At 40.1% G+C, this 24453-nt stretch overlaps 1 protein-coding gene across 5 annotated transcripts in view; it reads right to left on the reverse strand.

Annotated features, from left to right (window-relative positions):
• LOC134223780 (uncharacterized) overlaps positions 1-24453 on the reverse strand; it is a 145631-nt gene that overhangs the window by 10339 nt on the left and 110839 nt on the right. For all 5 annotated transcript variants that reach the window (XM_062702972.1, XM_062702971.1, XM_062702973.1 and 2 more), the window contains 3 exons: positions 23752-23946; positions 22568-23032; positions 1973-2644 (listed from right to left, as the gene is read on the reverse strand). In XM_062702972.1, coding sequence (XP_062558956.1) covers positions 1973-2644; positions 22568-23032; positions 23752-23946 — 1332 coding nt within the window. The remainder of the gene's footprint in view (positions 1-1972; positions 2645-22567; positions 23033-23751; positions 23947-24453) is intronic.

The raw sequence follows: 24453 nt of genomic DNA on the forward strand, positions 1-24453 counted from the left end.
TCATTGGACTTAAAAAATGTCCTTAATAAGAGTATATATCCCATTTATCATTTTTCCGAAATCCCGTTGTCCCGTCTCAATCGGATAGTGATAGCCTTCATGTAGGTCCGTATCTTAGTCATTCGGAGTTTAGGGAAGCTACTCGGCTTACTGCGGAGACATCGACCGCAGACGAGTAGTGGCCATTGTAGTAAATATTGGATCCATCGTGGAGCACCTCAAGATCCGATTCTTCGTAAGAATCAGAGAGAGAGAGTGGCTCCTTTAGCGTTCGTACGACTCCCGCATCATACGGAGTTAAAGGCATTCATTTCCCCAAGGTACATGACACCACAGGCCCTGCGACTTCTTCTGATGTGCTGCGGATCTGCGATTGAAGGTTTTCAATGGATTGGTATGGAAAGTAGGCATTGATGGTGGAGATTAACGATCGGGCCTCCTACAATTGGCTGCTCGCGGAACTTGTTGAGATCCTCGATTGAAACGGAGAATCCTTATAGCAACTGAATGTCACACCCGTGTTGTTTAGGAAATCGTTGCATGATGAGCTAAAACCATTCTATGAAACTGTAGGATACTTAAATCTTTGAACGAGATTGGCGCCGAATAAATCGTATTAGTTATCCATTCTGGGATTTGTTTTATAGAATTATCCCTCAACATGTTAACTAACAGTGAATATTTTTCCTTAAAAACTTCAAATGGTAACTGATTCAAGATCCAAGCTCTGCCTTAAACTGCCCCAATCGCATAACTGTCCCATTCGACTTTTCATCACTTATGAGTTAACCCAATAAATAGTGTTCATTTCTGATTTATCTCCGTAAATCATAAAAAAAAACTGCGATTATGTGGAGAAAAAATATTAAGTCATGTGGATCCCATATTGAAAGAATTCACATGATCTGATTGCACAAAACTGTGTTTAATCAATCAAACTAAATCGATTCACGGTAAACTATCGAATGATGAGCAATTCAGCAAAATTTCAACAAGATCCGATGATGTTTCAATTTATAAGATTTTTTTGAAGTTTTATATAGAATATATGCGATATGGAACTCCATTGGCTATTTTCTGCCCATGATCGCATATTTGTAACATTTGCATTTTGGTTGATTTTATAAATCGTTTGTCAATCCTCCCCACAAACTCAATCATTTCCAGTTTACCTATTTTACTGTTGTGGGATTAGATGCAATAAATTGAGCTTTCTGAACGATTCACAGGCTTTTAACAAAATGAACAAAAATGCGAATGTTACAAATATGCGATTATGGGCAGTTTTCTCAGTATGTAAAAAACCGTACGGGACTGATACGTGAGTGGGGGCGTAGACAGGAAAACTAAAAAAAAGTTTAAAATGTTTTGTTTCTATTTTTTTATTTACATTTTTTTGTTCCAATGGTGAGCACGCATAACGGCAAATAAAACGAGCAAAATTGAGTTCTAATGGTGTATGAACTATGAAAACGATAAATATAGAAGCATGGTATTTATAACGGATAAGAATACTCTAAATTAGGAGCAAATGACTTTTTCTTCATTTAAATAAACAGAAGAATGTTACTTTTTTGTAATTTGTTGTCATTCAATGATTTGTTTGTACTGAAAATTCTGAGATAAAGGCAAATAGAAAGCCGATGGAAAGGCCCAAAATATATTAAATCTAAAATGACATGTGTCTTCAATTCATCGCAAACACCAAAATCACAGCTACAGTTTCAATTCAGATCAAAAGCTTATAAGTAATACTAATGAAATCGATAAGCCAAACAAATCTCAAAATAATAAACAAACATTGAAACACCTTTATCGCCAAGACGCATAAGTCGCTCCAGACCATCTATATCGCGCACGACGGAATGAGAAGATCTGAATTAGTAGCAAGTTGAGAAGTTAGGAACACAGTATAGACGGAAAACCAGACAACACTGGATAACGAAAACAAATCCACACGCAGTCGACTTACCATGGGGATGCTGTGCGACGCCGCCGGTAGGAAACCCTCGTTCTGCTCGGGCAAGCGTCGCATTACCATATCCGATTCGTCGCAATCGGTAATCGATACGATGTCGCTCAGCGTGCGGGCGTTGTCGTCTTCCTTTCCGTGGCCGGGTTGGGGCGTCGGAGGCTGGTGCTGTGGTGATTGTTGTTGTTGTTGTAGTTGACCGAGTTTCTCCCTCAATTGATCAATTTCTTCATTCTTGTCGGCCAGCATGGTTTCCATCAGGTCGGGCAGTGCCAGTTTATTGATCATATCGTTTTGAATTTTGTTCTTCAGCTGTTGGATTTCGTCACATTTGGTCTGTAGCTCCGCCTCTAGTTTCAGCTCGTACTGGCTGCGGTCGTTATCGGCCTGATTCATGGCCAGTTCTTTCTCCTGTCGTTCGATAACCTGCTGGCTGTTTTCCAAGAAATTTTTCAAACTAGTAATTTGCTTATCGCGTGTCTGGAGAGTTTCCTTTAGGTTGACCAGCTCATTCTGCAGATCGTGAACTTTGACCGTTAGGTGAGACGTTCCCTGGCGATGGAGCTCTTCCGCGCGTAGCCGTTGCTCATCCAGCTTCGATTGAAGCGTGGTAATCTTGAGTGATTGCTCTGACATTCTCTCCTGCAGCACATCACGTTCGTGTTGCAGTTCCTGTATAAATGAAACAGAAAGAGGAAAGACATATGTTAAATGTTGTAATAAATCATGAGAATGTATGGCCAATGAAATAGGAGTAAACAGTATTGTTGTGTATATACGAAAACCCTTCACGATTATTTTAAGAATAAATTTAGGTCTGGAATGATTCGGGTATTATCGAGATGTCGACTTTTCTCACCCAAGCTAACAATTCAAATGGTAGTTTTCGACATAGCTCACTCCATTCGAACCGTGATGATGATGATTTAATTACATTTATTACTTGATCTTAACACTCCCGGAAAAGTTAAAGTTAAAGATTTTTTTATTTGCGGTATTAGGCCGAAAAAATATTAAATTCTTCTCCACCCTCAATTTTTGTAATCAAACTTTAATTGAATTTCATGGAAAAATAAAAAAAAATCGACTTTCTCAGAAAATTCTTCAAGAAAAGTAATTAATTATTTAATTATTTAATTAATTAATTATTGAATTTTTTGTAAACTTTGTTTCGCGTTTTTATCTTTTAATTCATTTTTTTATGTACCACCAAACACCAAAAGGACAAAAGAAGAAATTAATATTAGCCCCGGCCCAATATAAAAAAAATAAAAGCAACCGCAAAAAATGACCGCTTTTTTAACGGCTTTTTTGCCTTTTTCTATGAAGAGAGGCATAACAGAAAGCAACGAATTCATTAATTGTTGCAGATATCTAATAATTGATGACAACAGTGACCAGAAATAAGTCACATATAGTATATTCGAGGCTAACAAAAGAAAAATTATCATTTTATAGCAGCTAATAAATTAAGACAAAACAAAAACAAATCAATCTTCCTTTGGACAATCCGAGATAATGTCCCATTAATTTGGTTTGAACCTGCCGGGATGTATCAAACAGCATGCTATTTTTAACAAGATTATCCTTATCACTTGACTGGACAACGTCTGAATAATTATTCGCTCCCTTCCTTTACTGCACAACAAGCCAGTCAGCTGCCTGTTGCCTGTGCCATTGCAACTAGCCACCTGTAGAGAAGGACATAAAAACAAAAAGCTGCTAGCTAAAAGCCCCCCCAAGGAGTTTCAATTTGTGCGACATTATCACTTACCCCAAAAGGCTCCGGGAGCTTCTTGTAGCCATTTGTGGCAGTAAACATTTATTAGTAGATTAGCACACTTTTATTGTTCAATGTTTGATAGTTGAATTGAGTTGAAACGTGCTCATCTGGAAATGCCTAACAAAGCGGATGACTGACTGAGTGTGAGAAGAGCTCTGCTGGATAATATTGAGTTGACACGTGGGACGCCAGTAGTTATCTATCGGCAATAGAAATCAGATCTGATGTACAGATTTGACGTCAACATTATTTTTATTGTTGAATGAATACCTATGAATAGATTTGTACTCAAGGATGTTATTTAATCATTTAGATATTGACTCATTTATCATAACCGACCATGTTTAGGTGGCGAAAACCAAAATTAGCAATCATTTTGAAAAGTGAAAATGAAAGATTAGTTGCGAACGCTACGGTAGCAATCAATATTGAATCACAAAATAGAATAAATTTACTTTGTAAATACGTATTAAATTTACATTTTCGATCTTTTTACTTCGTTTTGTAATACTAAGCAAATAACCGGAAAAAAAGTACAAAAGTTTCAGTACATAAAAAAATCTGTATTAAACGAAATATAGGACAAAAAAAATATTTAGCTCTTTTTAAGTGGAATGTTTTCACTGTCATAAGAAGATTTTAGTACAATTCAATTTAATATCACCACCTTGTATTACTTTTACATATATGTACATATTTCGACCTCAATTTTAAGGCCGTCTTCAGTGTCTCGTACTTGACTAGACAAGTCGACGATGCGAGTCGAGTCAAGTACGAGACACTGAAGGTCGAAATACGTATATGTAAAAGTAATACGAGGTGGTGGAATTAAATAGAATTGTACTAAACTCGTCTTATGACAGTGAAATATAGGCATCAGTTTGTTTCGGTAGTCGGTACAAAAGTATCGTACTTATATTGCGCATGCATGACATATGCCAAAATGTCCATATCTGTCAACTGCCAAAAGTTACGTCGGGTGCCGATGCGGACACCCGACCAGTGCCGGCAATATACAATTGAAAATGTATTGAACATTTATGAATCGTTGTTCCGATCTATGTCATTTCCAAAGGAATTTCTGGACAAATTTCAGAAGTAGGAAATTCTTGCAAAGATTCTCGAAGCAATTCCTAAAGAAATTAAGGAATTTATTCGGGAAATCCGTAAAGAATTGCTTTGTCCTTTGAGAAATCCTTTGAGAATGCTTCCGAAAATTCTTCAGGAGTGTATGGTTTTACTAAGAAAAAAATCAAAGGAATTCCTGGATGAACTGTCGAAGGTTTTTCTGAATAAGTTTTAGAAAGAATTTCAAATGCGATGGCTATCAGAATCACATATTGCAATGCTTGCAAAATTTCTTGAAATAATGGACTTATTATATTTCTTTTGCTTATTTCAATTATGTATAGTCGATTTGCACGCAACATGTTGAATTCAACGGAGATTATTCTGGTTCTGGTTTGTTATTTGAGAGATATTGACCCATAAGGTTATTCATCCCTAGGAGAATACAATAGCTAGGTTATAAACCATAAAGGCAGATTGTCGCTGCGATTTCTTTTGTTCTCGTTCGTTGTTTTTAGCGCGTTTATTTAACTGTACATTGAGGATACTGGTCGTAAGATTTTCATACGACAAAGCATATGAGAATGTTTCATAGGAATTGAATTATGAAAATCTTAAGATCATATTTCGGTCAAATCTATCTTTTTATTGGATATCCAACAAAACGATTCCTTGAAGCGTCGGTGGGCGTGTGGTGTGATCAGGCTTGTAAAATGTCATCTGCATGTCATTTGACTTATTTGTTCTTAACTTTTTTCAGAAGCCAAATTTACTTCATAATTTTAGATGTTCTTGAGTAGGTATATATTTTTGTCCAAGGATACATTACTCTAAATATAACATCTGAGGCTGGATAGTGAAAACTTTCCAAAATGTCACGTGTCATTTGACATAATGTCATTTGAATGACATTTTGCCTCCCACGCCTCAGATTACATATTTACAGCAATGTCTTGTTAGACAAAAATGTAGGCACATTTAAGCGCTATAAGTTCCCCATACCTCAGAAGCTGATAGCTAACTCCTGAAAAAAGTTCTGGGAAAAATATGCAAATGAATGCAAATGACATTTTACAACACTGGGTGTGATCACACGCATCATAATCACGACGTTCATGGTTCGAAACCAGGATACACTTTTTATAAACGAACTTGAAAATTTTCATTAGATTATCGTATGAAATGCATTTTATTAGTGAATCGTATGAAAATCAGATGCTGGATCATTAGGCCGAATGGTCATTAGGCCGAACGGTCGTTAGGCCGAATGGCCAATAGACCGAATGAGAACTGGGGAGTGAGAAGTGAGTAGTGCAAAGTGAGGAAGAACTTGAACTGAAGAAGAAAAAAGGAAAAAGGAGGAAGAATGAAGAAGGAAGAAATAAGAAGGAAGAAGAAAGAAAGAAAAATAAATAAGGTAGACGGGAGAAATAAGGAAGGAAACGGAAGAAAGAAGAAAGAAGGAAGAGGGAAGAAGAAAGGAGGAAGAGGGAAGAAAGAAGAGGAAGAAGAAAGGAAGAGGGAAGAAGAAAGAAGGAAGAAGGAAAAAAGGAAAAAGGAAGGTGGAAGAAGAGAAGAAGAAAGAAGGGAGAAGAAAGAAGGATGAAAAAGAAATAAGAAGAAGGAAAGAAGGAAGACGGGAGAAAGAAGTAGAAAGAAGAAAGCAGAAGGAAGAAGAAAAAAGATAGCAATACCTCCGGAAATTCTTTCACCAATTGCTCAAAAAATTCCTTGGGAAGTTCCTCCAGGAATTCCTTTGGAGGTTCCTCCAGGAATTCCTCTGGAAGTTCCTCCAGGAATTCATCCGAAAATTCCTCCAGCAGTTCCTTCAGCAACTCCTCCTGAAGTTCCTTCAGCAATTCCGCCAGAAGATTCCTTCAAGAATACCTCCGGAAGTTCCTTCAGCAATTTCCTCTGAATGTTCCTTCAGAAGAACTGCCAGAAGAAGGAACTTCCGAAGGAATTTCTGAAGGATTTTCCGGAGGAATTCATGGAGCATCTTTTGGAGGAATCCCTGGAGGAACTTCCGGAGGAATTCCTGGAGAAACTTCCGGAAGAATTCCTGGAGGAACTTTCAGAGGAATTCCTGGAGGAACTTTCGGAGGAATTCCTGAAGGAACTCCCGGAGGAATTCCTGGAGGAATTTCTGGAGGAACTTCCGGAGGAATTCTTGGAGGAACTTCCTGAGAAATTCCTGGAGGAACTTCCGGAGGAATTTCTGGAGGAACTTCCGGAGGAATTTCTGGAGGAACTTCCGGAGGAACTTCCGGAGGAATTCCTGGAGAAACTTTCGGAGGAATTCCTGAAGGAACTTCCAGAGGAATTGCTGAAGGTAGTTCCGAAGGAGTTGCTGAAGGAACTTCTGGAGGAATTGCTGAAGGAACTTGCAGAGGAATTGCTGAAGGAACTTCCAAATGAATTGCTGAAAGATCTTCCGGAGGAATTGCTGAAGGAACTTGCAGAGGAATTGCTAAATGAGCTTCCAGAAGAATTGCTGAAAGATCTTCTGGAGAAATTTCTGAAGTAATTTCAGGAGGAATTTCTGAAGGAACTTCTGGAGAAATTTCTGAAAGAACTTCCGAAAGAATTTCTGAAAGAACTTCCGAAAGAATTTCTGAAAGAACTTCCGGAGGAATTCTTAAAGGAACTTCTGGTGGAACTCCTGAAGGAACTTCCGAACGAAATGATGCAGTAAATTGCAATCGGCGTACAGGTCTATCCCGGGTCTATCAACTGGATCAAAAGGATCAACATTGATAGTAGAAATCTAAAATTAGTTTCTAATTAACTTTCGCCAAAAAATGCCGATGATTGATATGCCTCATGATATATTTCGAAGTATTCTGATATATGTCCCCAGTTAGAGCCCCGGAACCGGTTCCAGTGTGGCCATCATGCTTCCAAATTCGTTCATAAGCATCGCAAATTAGATTTCTTCACGATACGGGTATAAAAAGACGATATTGGTACGAATAACAAACATAAAAGTCAAAAATGTCCTAAATGGCCACCCGACAGACCCCACTGGGATTCCGTATAAATCCGGAACCGGTCAACCGACATGTCCAATCGATCGATCCTCTGAAACTATGATAATTTCTGGTTCATGTCTAAAACAAATCGGTCATAAATTGAATGAACTAGAGCAGCGGTTCTCAACCTGGGGTACATGTACCCTTGGGGGTACCTTCACTGGTCTCTGGGGGTACTTGAGATAAAGATGCGTAATGGCGGATGTTGAATTATAATTGCAAAAAAACTAATTTTATGATTGACCTCGAAATTTAAAACAACTAGTACTACTTTATTCAGTCTATTTTGTTCGTTTGACTACTAGAGAGCGAAATATTTTTTTTCCTATTGAGGAAATTTGTCGCCCTGAATAACGACCACAATCATATGGTATGGGCACAGACAAACAGACATAACACTCGTGAAATTATCATCGTTCACTGATTTACTGGTTAATTTAAAAAATCATTAGTTGCCCAATTGATCACTCGTGGCGCGCGCATCGGATTTGCTCGAGATTGACGTTTGCTCACTAACGCCATCTGGTGCGTGATTTGCCCGTTGTGATTGTTGTTTGTGAAAACAACAGATGTCGTTAGTGTGTGAACGACGATAAATTTGGTGAGTGAATTTTCAATGTGTTATGTCTGTTTGTCTGTGGTATGGGTTTTGCAGAGATTCTAGAATTGCTATTCGAAAGCCTACGCCCATTGGGAAGAAGTTCATCAATTGATATATGTATTGAAAATTTATTTTCAAACGTAATAAGCATGTTCACTACATCAAAATTGCTACTTCGTAATTGGCAAAAGCTAGTTCTGTTCAGTGGACTTTGAGACACATTCTTCAAGGTTGTAGAATGTGTCTCAAACTTCACTGAACAGAAGTATGTAGTTTTTACCAATTATGTACGAAGTAGCAAGTATGATTAAGTAAACATAAACATGTTCTTGTGACAAACCAGGCGTCAATTTTAAAATACTATTAGAGAGGATTGCATCGCGCGTTTTCTTCAAAATTGAAACATCGTCACATTTGGCCACATGGATGACGGTTTTCAAAAACCTCAGGAGAACCTCAGAGGCTGCACAATAATTACGAATTCTACTAGCCACATCGGTTTGTGAGGGCAAAACAATAAGCAATCGATGTACAGGAATAAGTCTAAAAGGTTCATAATCCGATTTTGAAGAAGCTGGAATATTCGAACGCGGAAATTCCTCTAGTCCGAATATGGGTTTCAAAGTTTGTGGTCCAATGTTCGTTAATCGATGATTTAGGTAAAAGATAGAAAACTAGAAGAATTTCTACGTTCGATGGTTTCGGTTTTATCAAATTCGGATTATTTTAAGCATTGAGCTTCGTAAATGTTTTGCCTACATTAACATATTTGACTTCTCTAGGCAAAGTTACTAGCTGAAACCGAGTTTATTCTTGAAACCAGTCAACTTTAGCATGATCTGCTAAATATATATTCTCTGTATAATTTTGCTAAGGTATGGGCTGCAGGGCTTCGCATGAACGTCACAGCATTAAAATCTCTGTTTCTTAATTTAAATTCCAAGATACTCAATTCTCAAAAGTTTTATCAAAAACTTCTAACACATTCCTGAGAACAGGAAATCAAATTTCTCATAAGCTGACTCCTTGTCAGCCTTTAATAACCTGGAATTTCGATCAGAATTACAATGTTTTACTCAGAATCCCATATTTTAAAAATATTTTTAAAACTAGTTGACCCAGCAGACGTTGTCCTGCATAGTAGGCGTAAGTGCGCGTTGTGAACTGCCCAAGTAAATTCACATACGAATCTGATTGTTAGATTTTCACGATTTATTAAACCTTATGAGGTAATATCATATAAACCCGTCGGAAACGATAACGGACATATCTGCTGAAGGAATGAAGATAATCCATCCAGCCGTTTTCGAATTATACGAACACAGACCATTTCATTTTAATTATATAGAGAAAATAGAAGATATTTAATTAGCTCAAAATAAAATGGTCATAATTTCAATATCCCTCCAGATTTTTTTTTCGTCTTCGTTAGCATTACATTATTAATTGTGATGCTTCAAAGCCACGTTATTATTTTTTTTGGAATGTTGGCGTAATGAAACTCTTATGTCCAGGTAAATCGGAAAAAATATAGACCGGAATCGAACCCATCCTCCTTCCCTAAGGTATTGCATCAGAAGACTAAAAGTTTCGGGAATTATTTTATTTCAAATATCTTCATTTTTTACCCTTTCGATGTCTAAAAATTGCCAAAAATTTCATTTCGTAACGCATTCGAGTTATAATTAAATCTGAACAATTTGAATTTAACTCAATTTCATATGACTGGTAACACTAATATAGCAAAGTTTAAAATAGTGAAGTCGAAGTACGTAAATTCTTCGGAAGCCCAAAATAATTTTTTGAAGGTTCAATCGATTTGATAGAAGCCAAGCGAGAAGCGAATGCAAAATTATTACTTTCACATGCCTTCATATAAATTTTAAAAAATCCAGGGGGTACCTCAAGTTATGCAAACGTCTGAAGGGGTACCACTGAAGGAAAAGGTTGAGAACCGCTGAACTAGAGCAAAAACATCACCAACATGTTGATGCGCAAAAGAAATGGGGGGGGGGGGCGGTGTGCAAAGGTTAATGAGTATTAGTATCATGTAGTTTGTAGAAATCCGAAATATATTGAATTTAAATAAATTATAATTGATTTAAACATTAGGGTATCCATATTGCTCATTAATCCTCTTTCTAAGAGATGAAAACTCGGCATTGTTCAGTTCAGCATGTTGTTTATAATATTATTAATTAAATCATAATAGTAGTTTGTGCAACTAGTTGCAAAAAGATGATTTTTTCAGCACGAGTTGTACGTTTATCCAACGAGGCTTGCCGAGTTGGATAAATACTACGAGTGCTGAAAAAATCGAGTTTTGCAACGAGTTGCACACGCTATTTTTGCAATGACGAAAATGGGCTTTAATATGATAAATCTTTACCAAAATTGTACAATCGAATTTACTCCACATGATCATTCATGCCAATAAATTATGTTGCGGCAGAGAACAATCTTATCGTGGCAAATTGCATTGCTTGAAAAGCTATGAAGCGATTGCTTTTGGAAAATTGTGATGTTATGTCCAACAAACCATTTAATTTATTACGAGACGCTTAGAGTACACCCAGGTTTTTTTTTACGCGGTTGGAATTCATTAATTTCTCGGTTAACCAGAATTTTCACAGCTTTTAAAATACCCCCTGAATTTTCTTTGATTTTTTGTGAATTTTTTCGTGGGGTTAACTCATTGTTTTATTGACGCTGAGGGTCTTAAACGACTAAAACCAAACCGTGTAAAAAAAACCTGGGTGTACACTATTTAAACACTCACCCAAACTAATTCAACTAAATGTAGTCATGTAACTACTGTCCCAATGTTGGTTTTTCATTTTAGCACCCAAATGAGTGCTATAATGAATATTATGCAACTCATTTAAGTTGCATAATGGTCATTAAAGCACCCATTCTGTTGGTATGGAAAAGTAGGCCGTTTTATCACTCAAATGACAACTGTAAACCAGGTTTTATGGGTCTACTACGAAAGGCCGAATCACAAAAGGCCGAATCACGAATGGCCGAATTACAAAAGGCCGAAAGCAAAAAAGGCCGAATGCACAAAAGGCCGAAACCACAAAAGGCCGAAATCACATAAGGCCGAATCACAAAAGGCCGAAACCACAAAAGGCCGAATAAAATCGGCAGACCAACAAAGTGGACCGGAGCGCGCGCGCTCGCTCCGGTCCACTTTGTTGGTCTGCCGATTTTATTCAGACTTTTTTTTATTCAAATACTTAATATAATATGCGGATTATTTTGTGATTTCTCAGTGAAGTCTTGTGAAGTCAGTTTCTTTTAAATTGGGAGAAAATGATATGCATTGAGGAACACCGCGTTACTGCAAGTTATACAGCTTTCGGTCAAAAGCATAATAATTGAAAAAAGTCTATTTTGTTTAGCTTCTGATGTCGCAATTAGATCATGATTAGTGCGCATCATTAGCACAATGCTCAACCATGCATCATGAAGCGCACAACTCCTACATTGATGCAAATCGGCAATTCGATTCTGTGAGCCATGAATCCGGTGGAATTTAACTCGGGCTCTTGCATTAGATTTGGGAATTTAACTTTTCCCAATACTACTGATAATGATTACTACGTCAGCAAAGGAAGAAAAAAGAGAGCTCTTGGATTACTCCGTTACTTTAAAGTGATAATATTTATCCGTATGTTCATGCTTTCATTACTGCAATAAAGATTGATCTATTATGCAATATATAAGGAATCAAATTGACTCTGTAAACACCGTCATACAACTTCTTTCAATTGAAAGATTGAGCTTCGACGTTGAACTGACGTTAAATACCTCAACTGAATAAGATTGATTAAGATCGCTGCTAGTAGTTGCAAAACACGTGGACAATAGGGCAGCATAATATAAGTAAACGTAAATTTGTCAATATTCCAAGTTCTCTTAATTGAAAGATTGAAACTTTTTGTAATGATTCGGCCTTTTGTGTTATTCGGCTTTTTGAGATTCGGCCTTTTGTATCATTCGGCCTTTCGTGGTTCGGCCTTCTGGGTTTTCGGCCTTTTGTGGTATGCTAGAACATTTTCGGCCTTTTGTGATTCGGCCTTCTGTGGTTCGGCCTTTTGTGATTCGGCCTTTTGTACTGATCCCGGTTTTATGATCAGGAATTGCAAAAAATAATATTACACCACGTGTCTATCTCATTCTGACGGGAAAACAATTCTCTCAAATCACCCAGCACATGCGCTCCTAAATTCCTAGAAACTTTTGTGAACAAACCATATACCCAAAATCAATAGTATTCCAGTTTTTGTATTTAGATCGTGAAAACGACGAAATAAAGCAGTGTCTAATTCATTGGAAGTATACACAAGAATGGAAACCCGAACTATCTGTTTACAGTTAAAAAAAAGACGCGTTCCATCAATAATGGAACAGATAGATACCCTGTAATGAAACAATATAGTATATCGCTGCTCTGAATATTTTGATGCGCTTTATTTTGCTCGATTATGAATTCAAAATCTTTACCGGCAAACATTCCCTCTTATGTTTCTCTTCAGCAATATTGAGAATTAAAATTTATTATTTTTCTGATCCAACGTAACTAGTTCTATTTTAATCGCGCACTGCATTAACAGGAGCAAGAACTCGTCGGCCGTGTATAAAAGTACTAAACTCATCAACATAACATGTTCAGCTATGCCTGGATGTCTGTTATGAATACGAAACAGCGTACACCAAGGTCGTTTTCTACGCGGTCTATGTCGTCGAATATGGCCTTCGGTTATTCGGAAATGGTTTTTGGTTCCAAAAATACCTACTATGAATTATCCAACAAAAAAGCACTAAAAATCCGTTAATGGTAATATTTGATCGCGTAAAAAGCAACCTGGGTGTATTATACACTACTGAACTAGAACACGCGCTTTCAGTCAGTTATCCGCTTTCACTGAGATGTTATGAATATCGAACTATTTATAAATTTATTACACATAATCTGTTCACACAATTAAACCAGCGTTCACAAGCATTCTGCGGACATAGCTGATATGTTGTGCAATACATGCATTTACTACTCTGGTTGGTGCCACTTAATCACAAACGAGCGGTCATCAAAAATGGTTTAGTCACTTCCTGAAAGATTCGCGGCGCTTACTGTTAAACCTACAACAAACGATCACGAGCAATAAACTGTTACGTCTGGGCGACTAGCCAGGCCAAAGTCAATGACTGGGATGAATTGAAATATTCATGAACAGGGGCGATCATTTGTGCATATTGCGCATGCGTGACACCATCATAAATTTACAGCATCCACGGAGAACTTCTCCGGAGAGCATTTCTTAAACATGGGTTCATATGAGAAGAATCTGGACATCATAATAAATTTCACTTCTCACCTTATATTCATTACGCGGGAATAACGATCAAATTCTGCTATCATGATCATACCTACTGCGAAGAATAATTAAATAAACTGAGTTTTATTTGCATTCACAAACACTATTATTCCCGAACAGTGCTACTCAGTACATAATTGGTTTACGTTATGTAATTACCTTTTGTTCGGTTTTATTAAACATTAAACGGTCAAATTCTAAATTCAAAACATCTGTGGATTAAGGTAAGCTAAATACTATACGGAAAAGAACGACTGTCATGATTAACTTTCCTTAGAAATTGAGCTTAATCTAAAAGAGAACAAATAGACTCAGTGTTTTTGGACGTAATTAGGGCCTTATGCAGTATGCGACTTTATCTTCCGACAATCTCCACTCTACTTTGAAATAATTTCATGAGACAACATTCCACAATGGGCTAAGAGAAACCGGATGAATGCTGTCATCAGAGAAAAAGTAGAATCCCTAAAATTTACCACGGCAAGGTATAGCCAACGGAATTCAAAATAATTTTATTTTTTTGAAAATGGTTTATTGCTCGAGATTAGAAATTCAATAAACATCAAAAATAGTACCTTTTCTGGGATCAATTAGAGAAAAATATTTATCATCATGAACAATCAAATAAATATATGTAAAATGTAGATAATCAAAAGTCTAATTATTAATTATTATTATCTAAATTATTCTCAAATACATATCATTTTGAATTTTTTTAAATTATTTAAAAAATTGCATCCCATATCGCGCTGTTGAAATTTTTTCGTGATTCTACTTTTTTTTTGAAATTTCTCCTAGCGTATTATATAAATGCCCCAGTACTTCTAAGACATATATACCCTGCCTGTAATCGCAATCGTAACTGTCCCTTATGATTTTTCATCATTTTTTAGTTTTGATGAGTAATGGCCATATTTTGGTTTATATTTTTATGCCTTCAAATAAAACTGTGTAATTGTTCTGAAAATGTCAAAAAAAGTACCAAGTCGATTTGTCCCATCTTAATGTAACCGCATTTGAGTCCCATTGTAAAAGTAACCGTATAATATGTCCCATAAACATGAATTTTGACTGACTCTGATTCTAGAAGATTCTTTTTTCTTGTATGCGGAGGCACCTGGGCAGAAAGGAAAAAGGAAAATTTGTGGATATACTTATTTAGAATTAAGAATTGTCGTGTGAAGCAGTGGAAGCAGTTATGGTCAGTCCAAGTGATTTCACTTGTATTTTGATGAATGTTTAGAGGTGTTTGAGTATGTTCTACCTTTAACAATTTAGCAACATTATCTCTTAACAACAACAATTGAATGGAAATTCAGAACTGAAGATTACTGACAAGTAATAAACACATACACTGCCGTGAATCGCATATTTGTCCCACAAGAATAGGAAACCCAGCAAAGATAGGACAGATATGCGATTAAAACAGAAACATTTCAATTCAACTTTTCAACGTGGATTTATAAAAACAGCTCATGTTGCGATAGAATTCAACGTGGTGAGACAGGTCATACGATTTCTTTTTCTTCAATACATGTTTTTTCTATGGAATTTTGATATATCTTATATCTAAAAAACAACCCGTGTAAAAAAAGACCTGGGCGTACTTACTTCTACTAAAGCACGCATCTGCCCGGAAAAAGGTGGGAGAGTAAATGACAACTTCTTTTGAAACACGTGCTTGCCCGGAATAATGCGAAAGAGTGAATGCTTCCTTCTTTAAAAGCACGCATCTGCCAGGAATAAAGTGGAAGAGTAAATGACACCTTTTAAAACACGCGCTTGCCCAGAATAAAAAAGTCCGCACATAGGATACGTTTACGTTCTGCTTTTAAGACACGCATTTACCCGAACTAATGCGAAAGAGTAAATTACACTTTTAACGCATCCGCTTGTCCGGAATAATGCAAAAGAGTGAATGCTTCCTTCTTTAAAAAGCACGCTCCAGACCGGAACAAGGTGGGAGAGTGATTACCTCTTTCTTTTAATGTACTTTCTTTTAGTGTACGGAATAAGGTGGGAGAATAAATGACACCTTCTTTGAAAGAACGCGCTTGTCCAGAATAGTGCGAAAGAGTGAATGCCTCCTCCTTTTAAAGCACGTATTTACCCGGAATAAGGTGGAAGAGCAAATGACTCCTTCTTTTAAAGCACGCATTTGCCCGGGATGAGGTGAAAAAGTAAATGTTCCCTTCTTTTTAACTACGCGGTAGTCCGTAATAAGACGGGTGAGTAAATGACCTACTCAGGGATTGAATCCAAAAGAAAATGAAAAAGTATCTCATTTATCATACGATGCAAGCATGAGACTTTTTTTCGCAAGCTGTCATGATAAAGACCTGATTCGGGAGGCTGTAATACCTCATGATAAATTTCTTTTAAAATGCTCCAAACGCGGGGAGCACTGGTTCTGATGATGTATTTCAACTTGTTCTTCACAACTGTGCGGTCCCCAACACAAAATGAGCGAGAATAAATCGAGAATCATCACTTCTCTGTGGGGTTGCTTATCCGATTCTGTTTTTTTTATTTTGTACTTGTATACAAGTTTGATAAATTGGTTATCATGGCTTGTAACGATATAAAGAAAAAAAGAGGTAATTCCTGCTTAAAATGAACGTTTTGCCTGGTTTAAAGCAAACAGAGTAGATGATGCCTTCTTTAAATGGACGCATTTGCCCGATATAAGGCGAATAGAGTTGATAACGCCTTCTTTAAATGAATGCCCGGTATAAAACGAACATAGGAGATGATGCCTTCTTTAAATGAACGCTTTTGCAAGGTATAACGAAACTATCCCTGTTCCTAATGCTACGGGAGGAACAAGCATATTCAACGAACAGAATAGACCCTCTAATTCTAGGGTCTAGTTGTCATATCCTTCTTGTCACAGTAAGCGTGCTGCAAAATCACAGTGCAGGTAACGCAGCTAAACTTGAACCACTGTGATGCAGCCCAGCAACTGCTGTGTCAGACAGTTGCTGAATGGGGGACGGATATCGCCATTATAGCAGATCCTTACCGGGTACCCGCCAGGAACGGCAATTGGTTCACCGATGGGTCTAAAATGGCGGCGAAATACCCAGTCCAAGAGTTGGTGTCTTCGACACACGAGGGCTCGTCATTGCCAAAATCAACGGGGTCTTCTTCTGCAGCTGCTATGCGCCTCCTCGATGGTCGATCGAGCAGTTCGGTCGAATGCTAGATTATTTGACGGCTAACTTGATGAGGCGTAGGCCGGTGGTGATAGCGGGGGACTTCAACGCTTGGGCCTTGCAGCACTTTGGAACTTGGATTCCGTCAGGAGTGACCTTAAGGAAGCGCTCCGCCGCGAGCACAATACTCTCGGCCTGAGCGGCGAGCAGCTGGTAACAGTACTCTCGCGTGCATGCGATGCCGCCATGCCTAGGAAAGTCCACGCTAGGAATGGGAGGCCACCGGCTTACTGGTGGACTCAAGCAATTGCGAACCTGCGCTGCGCCTGCCTACGGGCAAGGAGGCGAATGCAGCGAGCACGCACAGAAGAAGCGCGTGTTGAACGACGGGTGGCGTTCGTGGCTGCTAGAGCCGCTCTGAAGACTGAGATTAGATCAGCAAAAAAGCCTGCTTCGAGGGCCTGTGTCAAAGTGCCAAGGCGAATCCATGGGGTGACGCCTATAGGGTCGTAATGGCCAAGACACGTGGGGCGATGGCCCCTACAGAACGGTCTCCAGAGATGCTGGAGAGGATCATCGCGGGGCTCTTCTCACGTCACGACTCAAGTCCCTGGCTTCCCTTGGTGGAGCTGCCAGGGGCCTGGGTGGCCGACGAGGGAAGAGTAACTGTGGCGGAACTTGCGGGGATTGCACAGTCCCTTAGTGTAGGTAAGGCGCCAGGACCGGATGGTATTCCGAACCTGGCCATCAAAGCGGCCATTGCTGAGGCTTCCGAGATGTTCAGATCTGTCATGCAGAGATGCCTGAACGAGGGAGTCTTCCCTGAAGCATGGAAAAGGCAGAGCTTGGTCCTATTGCCAAAGGCGGGAAAACCACTGGGGGATCCGTCGGCATATAGACCAATATGCCTGCCGTAGACGCTATCTTGTCGGTTACCAAATCCGCGGAGATAGCTATCCAGCGTAAAAGGAGGGGAGTTCGCTATTGTGCAGTAGTGACTCTCGACGTGAGGAATGCTTTCAATAGTGCCAGTTGAGCAGCTATTGCAGATGCGCTTCTGCGTCTTGGAATTCCCGAGTACATGTACTCGGACGCTACTTCCAGAATCGAGTACTGGTATACGACACGGAGGCGGGTCGGAAGTGCGTTGACATAACCTCAAGGGTTCCACAAGGTTCCATACTGGGTCCGGTGTTATGGAACGTCATGTACGACGGTGTCTTGAGGTTGAAGTTCCTGGTGGGCATGGTAATGGTCGGCTTCGCTGACGATATTACGCTGGAGGTCTACGGCGAATCGATCGAAGAGGTGGAGTTGACTGCAGCCCACTCGATCGCAATTGTGGAGAAGTGGATGAGTTCCAGGAAGTTAGAACTGGCTCACCACAAGGCTGAGGTGGTTGTTATTAACAACCGAAAGTCGGAGCAACAAGCGCTGATAAGGGCAGGTAACTGCGCGGTCACCTCTGAACGCTCCATCAAACTCTTGGGGGTAATGATCGACGATAAGCTCACCTTTGGTAGCCACGTCAATTACGCCTGCAAGCGTGCCTCCACAGCTATAGTGGCATTGTCCCGGATGATGTCCAATAGCTCTGCGGTTTATGCCAGCAAGCGCAAGCTTCTGGCTAGCGTCGCTCTGTCCATATTGAGGTATAAGGGGCCAGCTTGGGGCACGGCCCTGCGTATTAACTGCTACAGAACGAAGTTGGAAAGTACGTATAGGCTCATGTGCCTAAGAGTCGTGAGCGCGTACCGTACCGTGTCGCACGATTCACTTTGCGTCATAACCGGTATGATGCCTATTGACATCGTTATCGGTGAAGACATAGAATGCTTCGAAATGGGCGGCACGAGAGGCATCCGTAGGACTGTCAGGTTGGCCTCAATGGTCAAATGGCAGCGTGCGTGGGACCGTTCCACTAAGGGTAGATGGACATATACTGCCGTGAATCGCATATTTGTCCCATATGAATAGGAAACCCAGCAAATATGGGACAGATATGCGATTCACGGCAGTATAGGTTGATACCGGAAATAGGTACGTGGGTCAAGAGGCGCCATGGGGAAATTCCACCTGATCCAGGTCCTTACAGGCCATGGTTGCTTTATACAGTACCTATACCGGTTCGGACACTCGGCCTCGCCCAAGTGTCCGGTGTGCGCAGGTTTAGAGGAAACGGCGGAACACGTGTTGTTTATGTGCCCGCGTTTTCGCACAATGCGTGACCACATGCTTGCCACATGTGGTTTAGACACTACCCCGGACAACCTAGTCCGCAGGATGTGTAAAGATGAAGTTGGCTGGAACGCCGTTTTATCGGCTATCGTCCAAATCGTCTCGGAGCTACACAGAAGGTGGCGCGTGGACTCGAGCAATGGCTAGTTCAGGCGCAAATAAGAGGTGGTCCAAGGGTTTGGAGTCGGCTTCATGGGTCATACCGGTGCCCTGTGGTCGAACTCGATCCTTTTATCGAACAAGTGGCCACGCGAGGAACAACATGGTATCGTCGCTTTCGCGGCGTCGGTCAACCGGGCGGGTTCCGAGCCCGAGGACGGAAAGGGGTCCTCGTCAAGGCTGGGGCAGGCGTATGCACCGCGTCGGCAAGTCCCTCTGTGTGTTGGCGAATAGACCCTATCGCAGAGAGGCCAATTTGGGGTGCACGCGGCATCATCATTCTTGATACCAGTCGTGCAGAGGGAAGCAGGCGCGAAGTCGACCCTTCCCATCTTCCGAGGACATAGGGCGTGGTAAGGCCACCTGGAAAGCCGGCAACGCGCTGGCACGATACCATGGTGTTCTTCTAAAAAAGCGAGTTACGATGTTCGGTGCTGCAAGGACACGCAGCTGACCTCGAGGGTGCGTTGTGCACTGGCCCCCCTTTGAAGCATTACTTTTTGGTTGTACCGAAGGGACTATGGGCTTGGCGGCAATGGAAACGGTTTAGCGGGTCGGGGATGTAGTCCTGCCTCCCTCGGTGATCCCGTAAAACAAGTATTAATCATTCCCATGAATTCTAAATAAACTTCTAATGACTTATTCATTCGGGGTGATGGCATTCGAGGTAGTGACTCATTCGGAGTAATGGCGTTCGGGGAAGTGGCCTTCGGGGTAATGGCATTATGGATAATGGAATTATGGGTAGTGTCGTAGAGTCGTCCACAATTGCTCTAAAAGGATCGCTTGATAATTCTTGCAGAGAAGGTCGCCGAAATGGGTAGTCACTTTGTCAGCTCACGAAGCAGTCATTAAAGAGCATGTTAACAGCATTCAACGATATCTGGCTCCCAATGATTCCTCGGAGGAGTTGGAGATCTCAGCCGGGGAATTGACGGTCTATATCAAATCAACGAAAAACATGAAGGCGCCATGCTTCCATAATATTCTGAATCTCAAACTCAAACACATGAGTGCCTTCGGCTGAGCTCCTGTGTATCGTCCTGGAAGTCAGCGAAAGTCATTCCCAACCGGAAAACTCCCCTAAAAGTTATCGTCCTATCAGCCTTCTCTCAAGGTTATCCAAGCTGTTTGTTAAAGCAATTTACCGCCGGATACTTGAGTCTACAGATCACAAAAACACGTTGCTTGTGGAACAGTTTGGTTTCCGACACAATCGATCTACCGTGCACCCGAGTTACTAACGTGTTCAGTCGGAACAAGTATGTCTCAAAAACCTCTAAGATAGCCTTATTCGATGTCGAGAAGGCGTTCGACAATGGTTCACATGCTGGTCTGTTATCCAAAACTTGATGAAAAATATCTACAACTATCTGTCGGTCAGGATATTCCGCGTCTCAATCAGCGCTCCGAGTTCTGATGCGCACGTCATGATAACAGGCGTCCCATGCGCACGTCATGATAATAGGCGAGCCCATGCTGTTCAATATGTTTACCTCCGAAATGCCAAAACCTCCAGAAGGCGGCATTCTGTCTCTGTTCGCAGATGATATTTCTCTCATCTACAAAGGTAGAGTGATCAGAGCGCTAGTGGCAAAACACAAACGAGGCCTTGATGCCATCGCCATGATAGAGTACTTCACCAGCTGTAAGATCTGTACTAGCGCGGTGAATACACAGATGATTATGACCAGAACAAGAACATCAAATGCATACTGCTGTATACACTAGGGTAATAAATAGCCTTGTAGGCGCAATAACTGGGTCCCTCCTTAGCCGTGCGGTAAGACGCGCAAAGCAAGACCATGCTGAGGGTGGCTGGGTTCGATTCCCGGTGCCGGTCTAGGTAATTTTCGGATTGGAAATTGTCTCGACTTCCCTGGGCATAAAAGTATCATCATGTTAGCCTCATGATATACGAATGCAAAAATGGTAACTTGGCTTAGGAACCTCGCAGTTAATAACTGTGGAAGTGCTTAATGAACACTAAGCTGCGAGGCGGCTCTGTCCCAGTGTGGGGATGTAATGCCAATAAGAAGAAGAAGAAGAAGAAGGCGCAATAACTGGATTGAAACCATTAGTAGTAGCAGGTGACTTCAATGCGCGGAATTGGGATCCCGGTTCACTAACGCCTGAGATAGAGTCGCTAGCAAGACTGAACGTAGTCCTGTTGAACGAGCGCAGCTATCCACGTTCAGAGGTCCAAGAGGTGAGTCATGTATCGATGTGAGCTTCTGCAGCGCGGAATCAACGGCCCTGAATGGAGGGTTCATGAGGAGTATACTCATTGGCGTAACTACAGGGGGCTAGGGTGGCTTTAGCTATTGTCATTGGTCAGACCAACTTCTACCTTGCACAGGTGTTTGCTGAACATGACTGTTTCAAGAAATTTTTGCGTAGGTTCGGGTTCGCAGAATTTGCGGAGTGCCCGGAATGCGTAGGAGAGATGAAATCGATGGTTTTGAGATATTGAGCGAGGGTTTTTGTTTTAGTGGATCAGGCAAGCTTCTATTATAACACCAATACCTGCACTACCTGAGTTAACCTTTTTGTTAAAAATAAAATGGAAAAGAAAATTGAGATGGGCAGCTACGAGCCCAAAGCCGTTCGACGAAGAGGTAAATTAAAAATTATTTTATAATAATATAAATCATTACGTTCAAAAGAAAATTATAGAACAATTTTTCCCAAATTTTAATAATTATGTCACATTTAATTCCACCGCATGGTTACCTTATAACACCTTATAACAGTATAACTGATTATAACAAATAAATGTAACAGTATAGGTTGTCGTAAACTCTATCTACTTTAAAGATAAAATCGACTGGGTCATAACTCTGACATTGATTTCACTTAAGGTTTCGTGTGTCGAAAGCCCTCTAAATTCTTGATTTGAAATCAAGCCCTGACATTGACTGAGTTTCTGAGAGCAAAAGCCGCCTCGCCGAGCATTTATTTTTCCAAGTGGTGGCATATATGTCATCACGCTAAAAATAAATCAACAAACATCGTGGCCATATTCAAAACACTGCTCTTCATTCAGCATAGAAATGGTTCTCAAGCGACTTTTAACGAATGTTGAATGTTTACATCAACGTCACGTGCAGTGAGAAATGAGGAAAGGTATATTGCAAAACATCAGCAGAACTACGCATTATGACGATATGGCACTTACCGCATAGCTGTTGCGCACGCTGCTGATCTGCATCTCTAGGTCATTGATACGCTTAATGGCCACGTCCTCGATACGCGTGTGCCGGTGAAGCTTGTCGAATATCCGCTGCACCTCGTCCACCGGCAATGGAGGAACCGAACTATTTTCGGTGGACTTTTTCCTATGCAACGGACTGTCTTGATTCACCGAAATGTCTTCCGACGGGCTGCTGCACACTAATGATGCAGCTGAATTGGAATGCAGGGTTTCTAGATTTTTGGTTTTTCGCTCGAGCGTTTCCTCGACGTCACGGAGTTGCACAGTCAAAGCTTCCAACACCAGACCGTGCTCTAGGCTCGGTTTAGATTGCCGAAGTTCTTCCTCTAGTTTGGCGATTCTGTCATCGTATCCTCGAACGGCTATATCGGTTTCCTGGTGCAATGATTCATTCTGGCGATTCTGAGCGTCGATGTAGAGCTCAAGCTCCTGGAAAAATAAAATTCCATATTTGTAATAATCGACAAAAACAGAAAATTAATAAGTGAACCTCAAAGCTCGCAATAATTCCCATAAATTTATATGAAAACAATGATTATTTAAAAAAAAAAAATTATATGGGCACAGAGTTTTACAGCTTTGCCTTCAATCTACAATAGCAGTAACATTTTAATTACGTTAAATAACTAATTCTTTTAGATGACCATAGCAGTAAGGACCACTTAGGAAAATCGCTCCAAAGAATGAAGCGTGTCGATTTGCCGATTTGTTTCACCGTCTTTGTGAATTTTAGGGGATTTTAAAGTTAGGCATATTTGGAGCATTCCCTAGAAGATGCATGCTAAAATTTGCCAATAGGGTCAAATTAAAATGACTCATATCGCCACGCCAAGCGTATATTGCTGCCCTAATTTTTCCTATTTACATGAATTGTATTTATATGCTACGGTTTGAATGAAAAATAATTTGATTTGTTTCTTATTTTTGTGATTTTTTCAGCAGTGAGCACGGGGGATTATATTAGCAAAAAGAAGCGACAAGATTGGTGCTGTATAACATTGTTTTGCAATGAGATGAATAGATGTTCAATGAGAGTCTTCAAGTACACACGCTTATTTTGGGGATCCGTTCTCGGGTAGAGATGACTCGCTTCGGGCGTTTTAGAGTTCATGAGGTAATATCCCGCTGTAAATTACAACATGTCTTACCTTTATCTTTGTCACCAAAACTTGTTGGTCGATGCCTCTGCTCTCATTTTGCGTTTCCAGCTCAGTGATGATCTCTCGAAGCGTAAAGCCTTTGTCGATGGAATCTTTGAGATCATTTTCTAGCTTTCGTATCTTGTCATCTCGTGCGGCAAGTTCAGTCGATAGCTCCTTGGAGTGTTGTTCCGCTGTTTCCAGCTATTAAAATATATTACACACATATATATAAACAATCGATTGTTCATTGATTTCTTGGACTACAGATTTCACATGTTTATTTGAACATTTTAGCACTCTTCAAATCATCATGCACGAATTTAACAGCATTTGGGTGCGAATCAGTCTCACTCGATATGGTCTGGGCGGTATAATTTTAACCGACAAAAGTATATATCACTAACATGATGGATTTCACTTCATACTATACTACCATGCTTCAACAGAAGATGCATCGGGTTTAGGTAAATGCTACAAAAAAGAAAAAAAATGAGATCTAGAACGGTTGTGGAGTCCAAAGATGTAGTGAAGTTCAGATTATAATTAGCAGAAGTACCACTAAAATCTTCGAGACCTTTGAGAGTAGAGTAAAATAATAGAGGCGTGCGCCAAGAAAATTGTGCAAACATGCACAGATTTATGAAAATAAGGATGACTTCGGTGGAAAATGATTAGATAGTAGATGAATATAGTTATTGTGTGCAATAT

Source organism: Armigeres subalbatus, chromosome 3 (genome assembly GCF_024139115.2).
Source record: "Armigeres subalbatus isolate Guangzhou_Male chromosome 3, GZ_Asu_2, whole genome shotgun sequence".
NCBI classification, from domain to species: Eukaryota; Metazoa; Arthropoda; class Insecta; order Diptera; family Culicidae; genus Armigeres; species Armigeres subalbatus.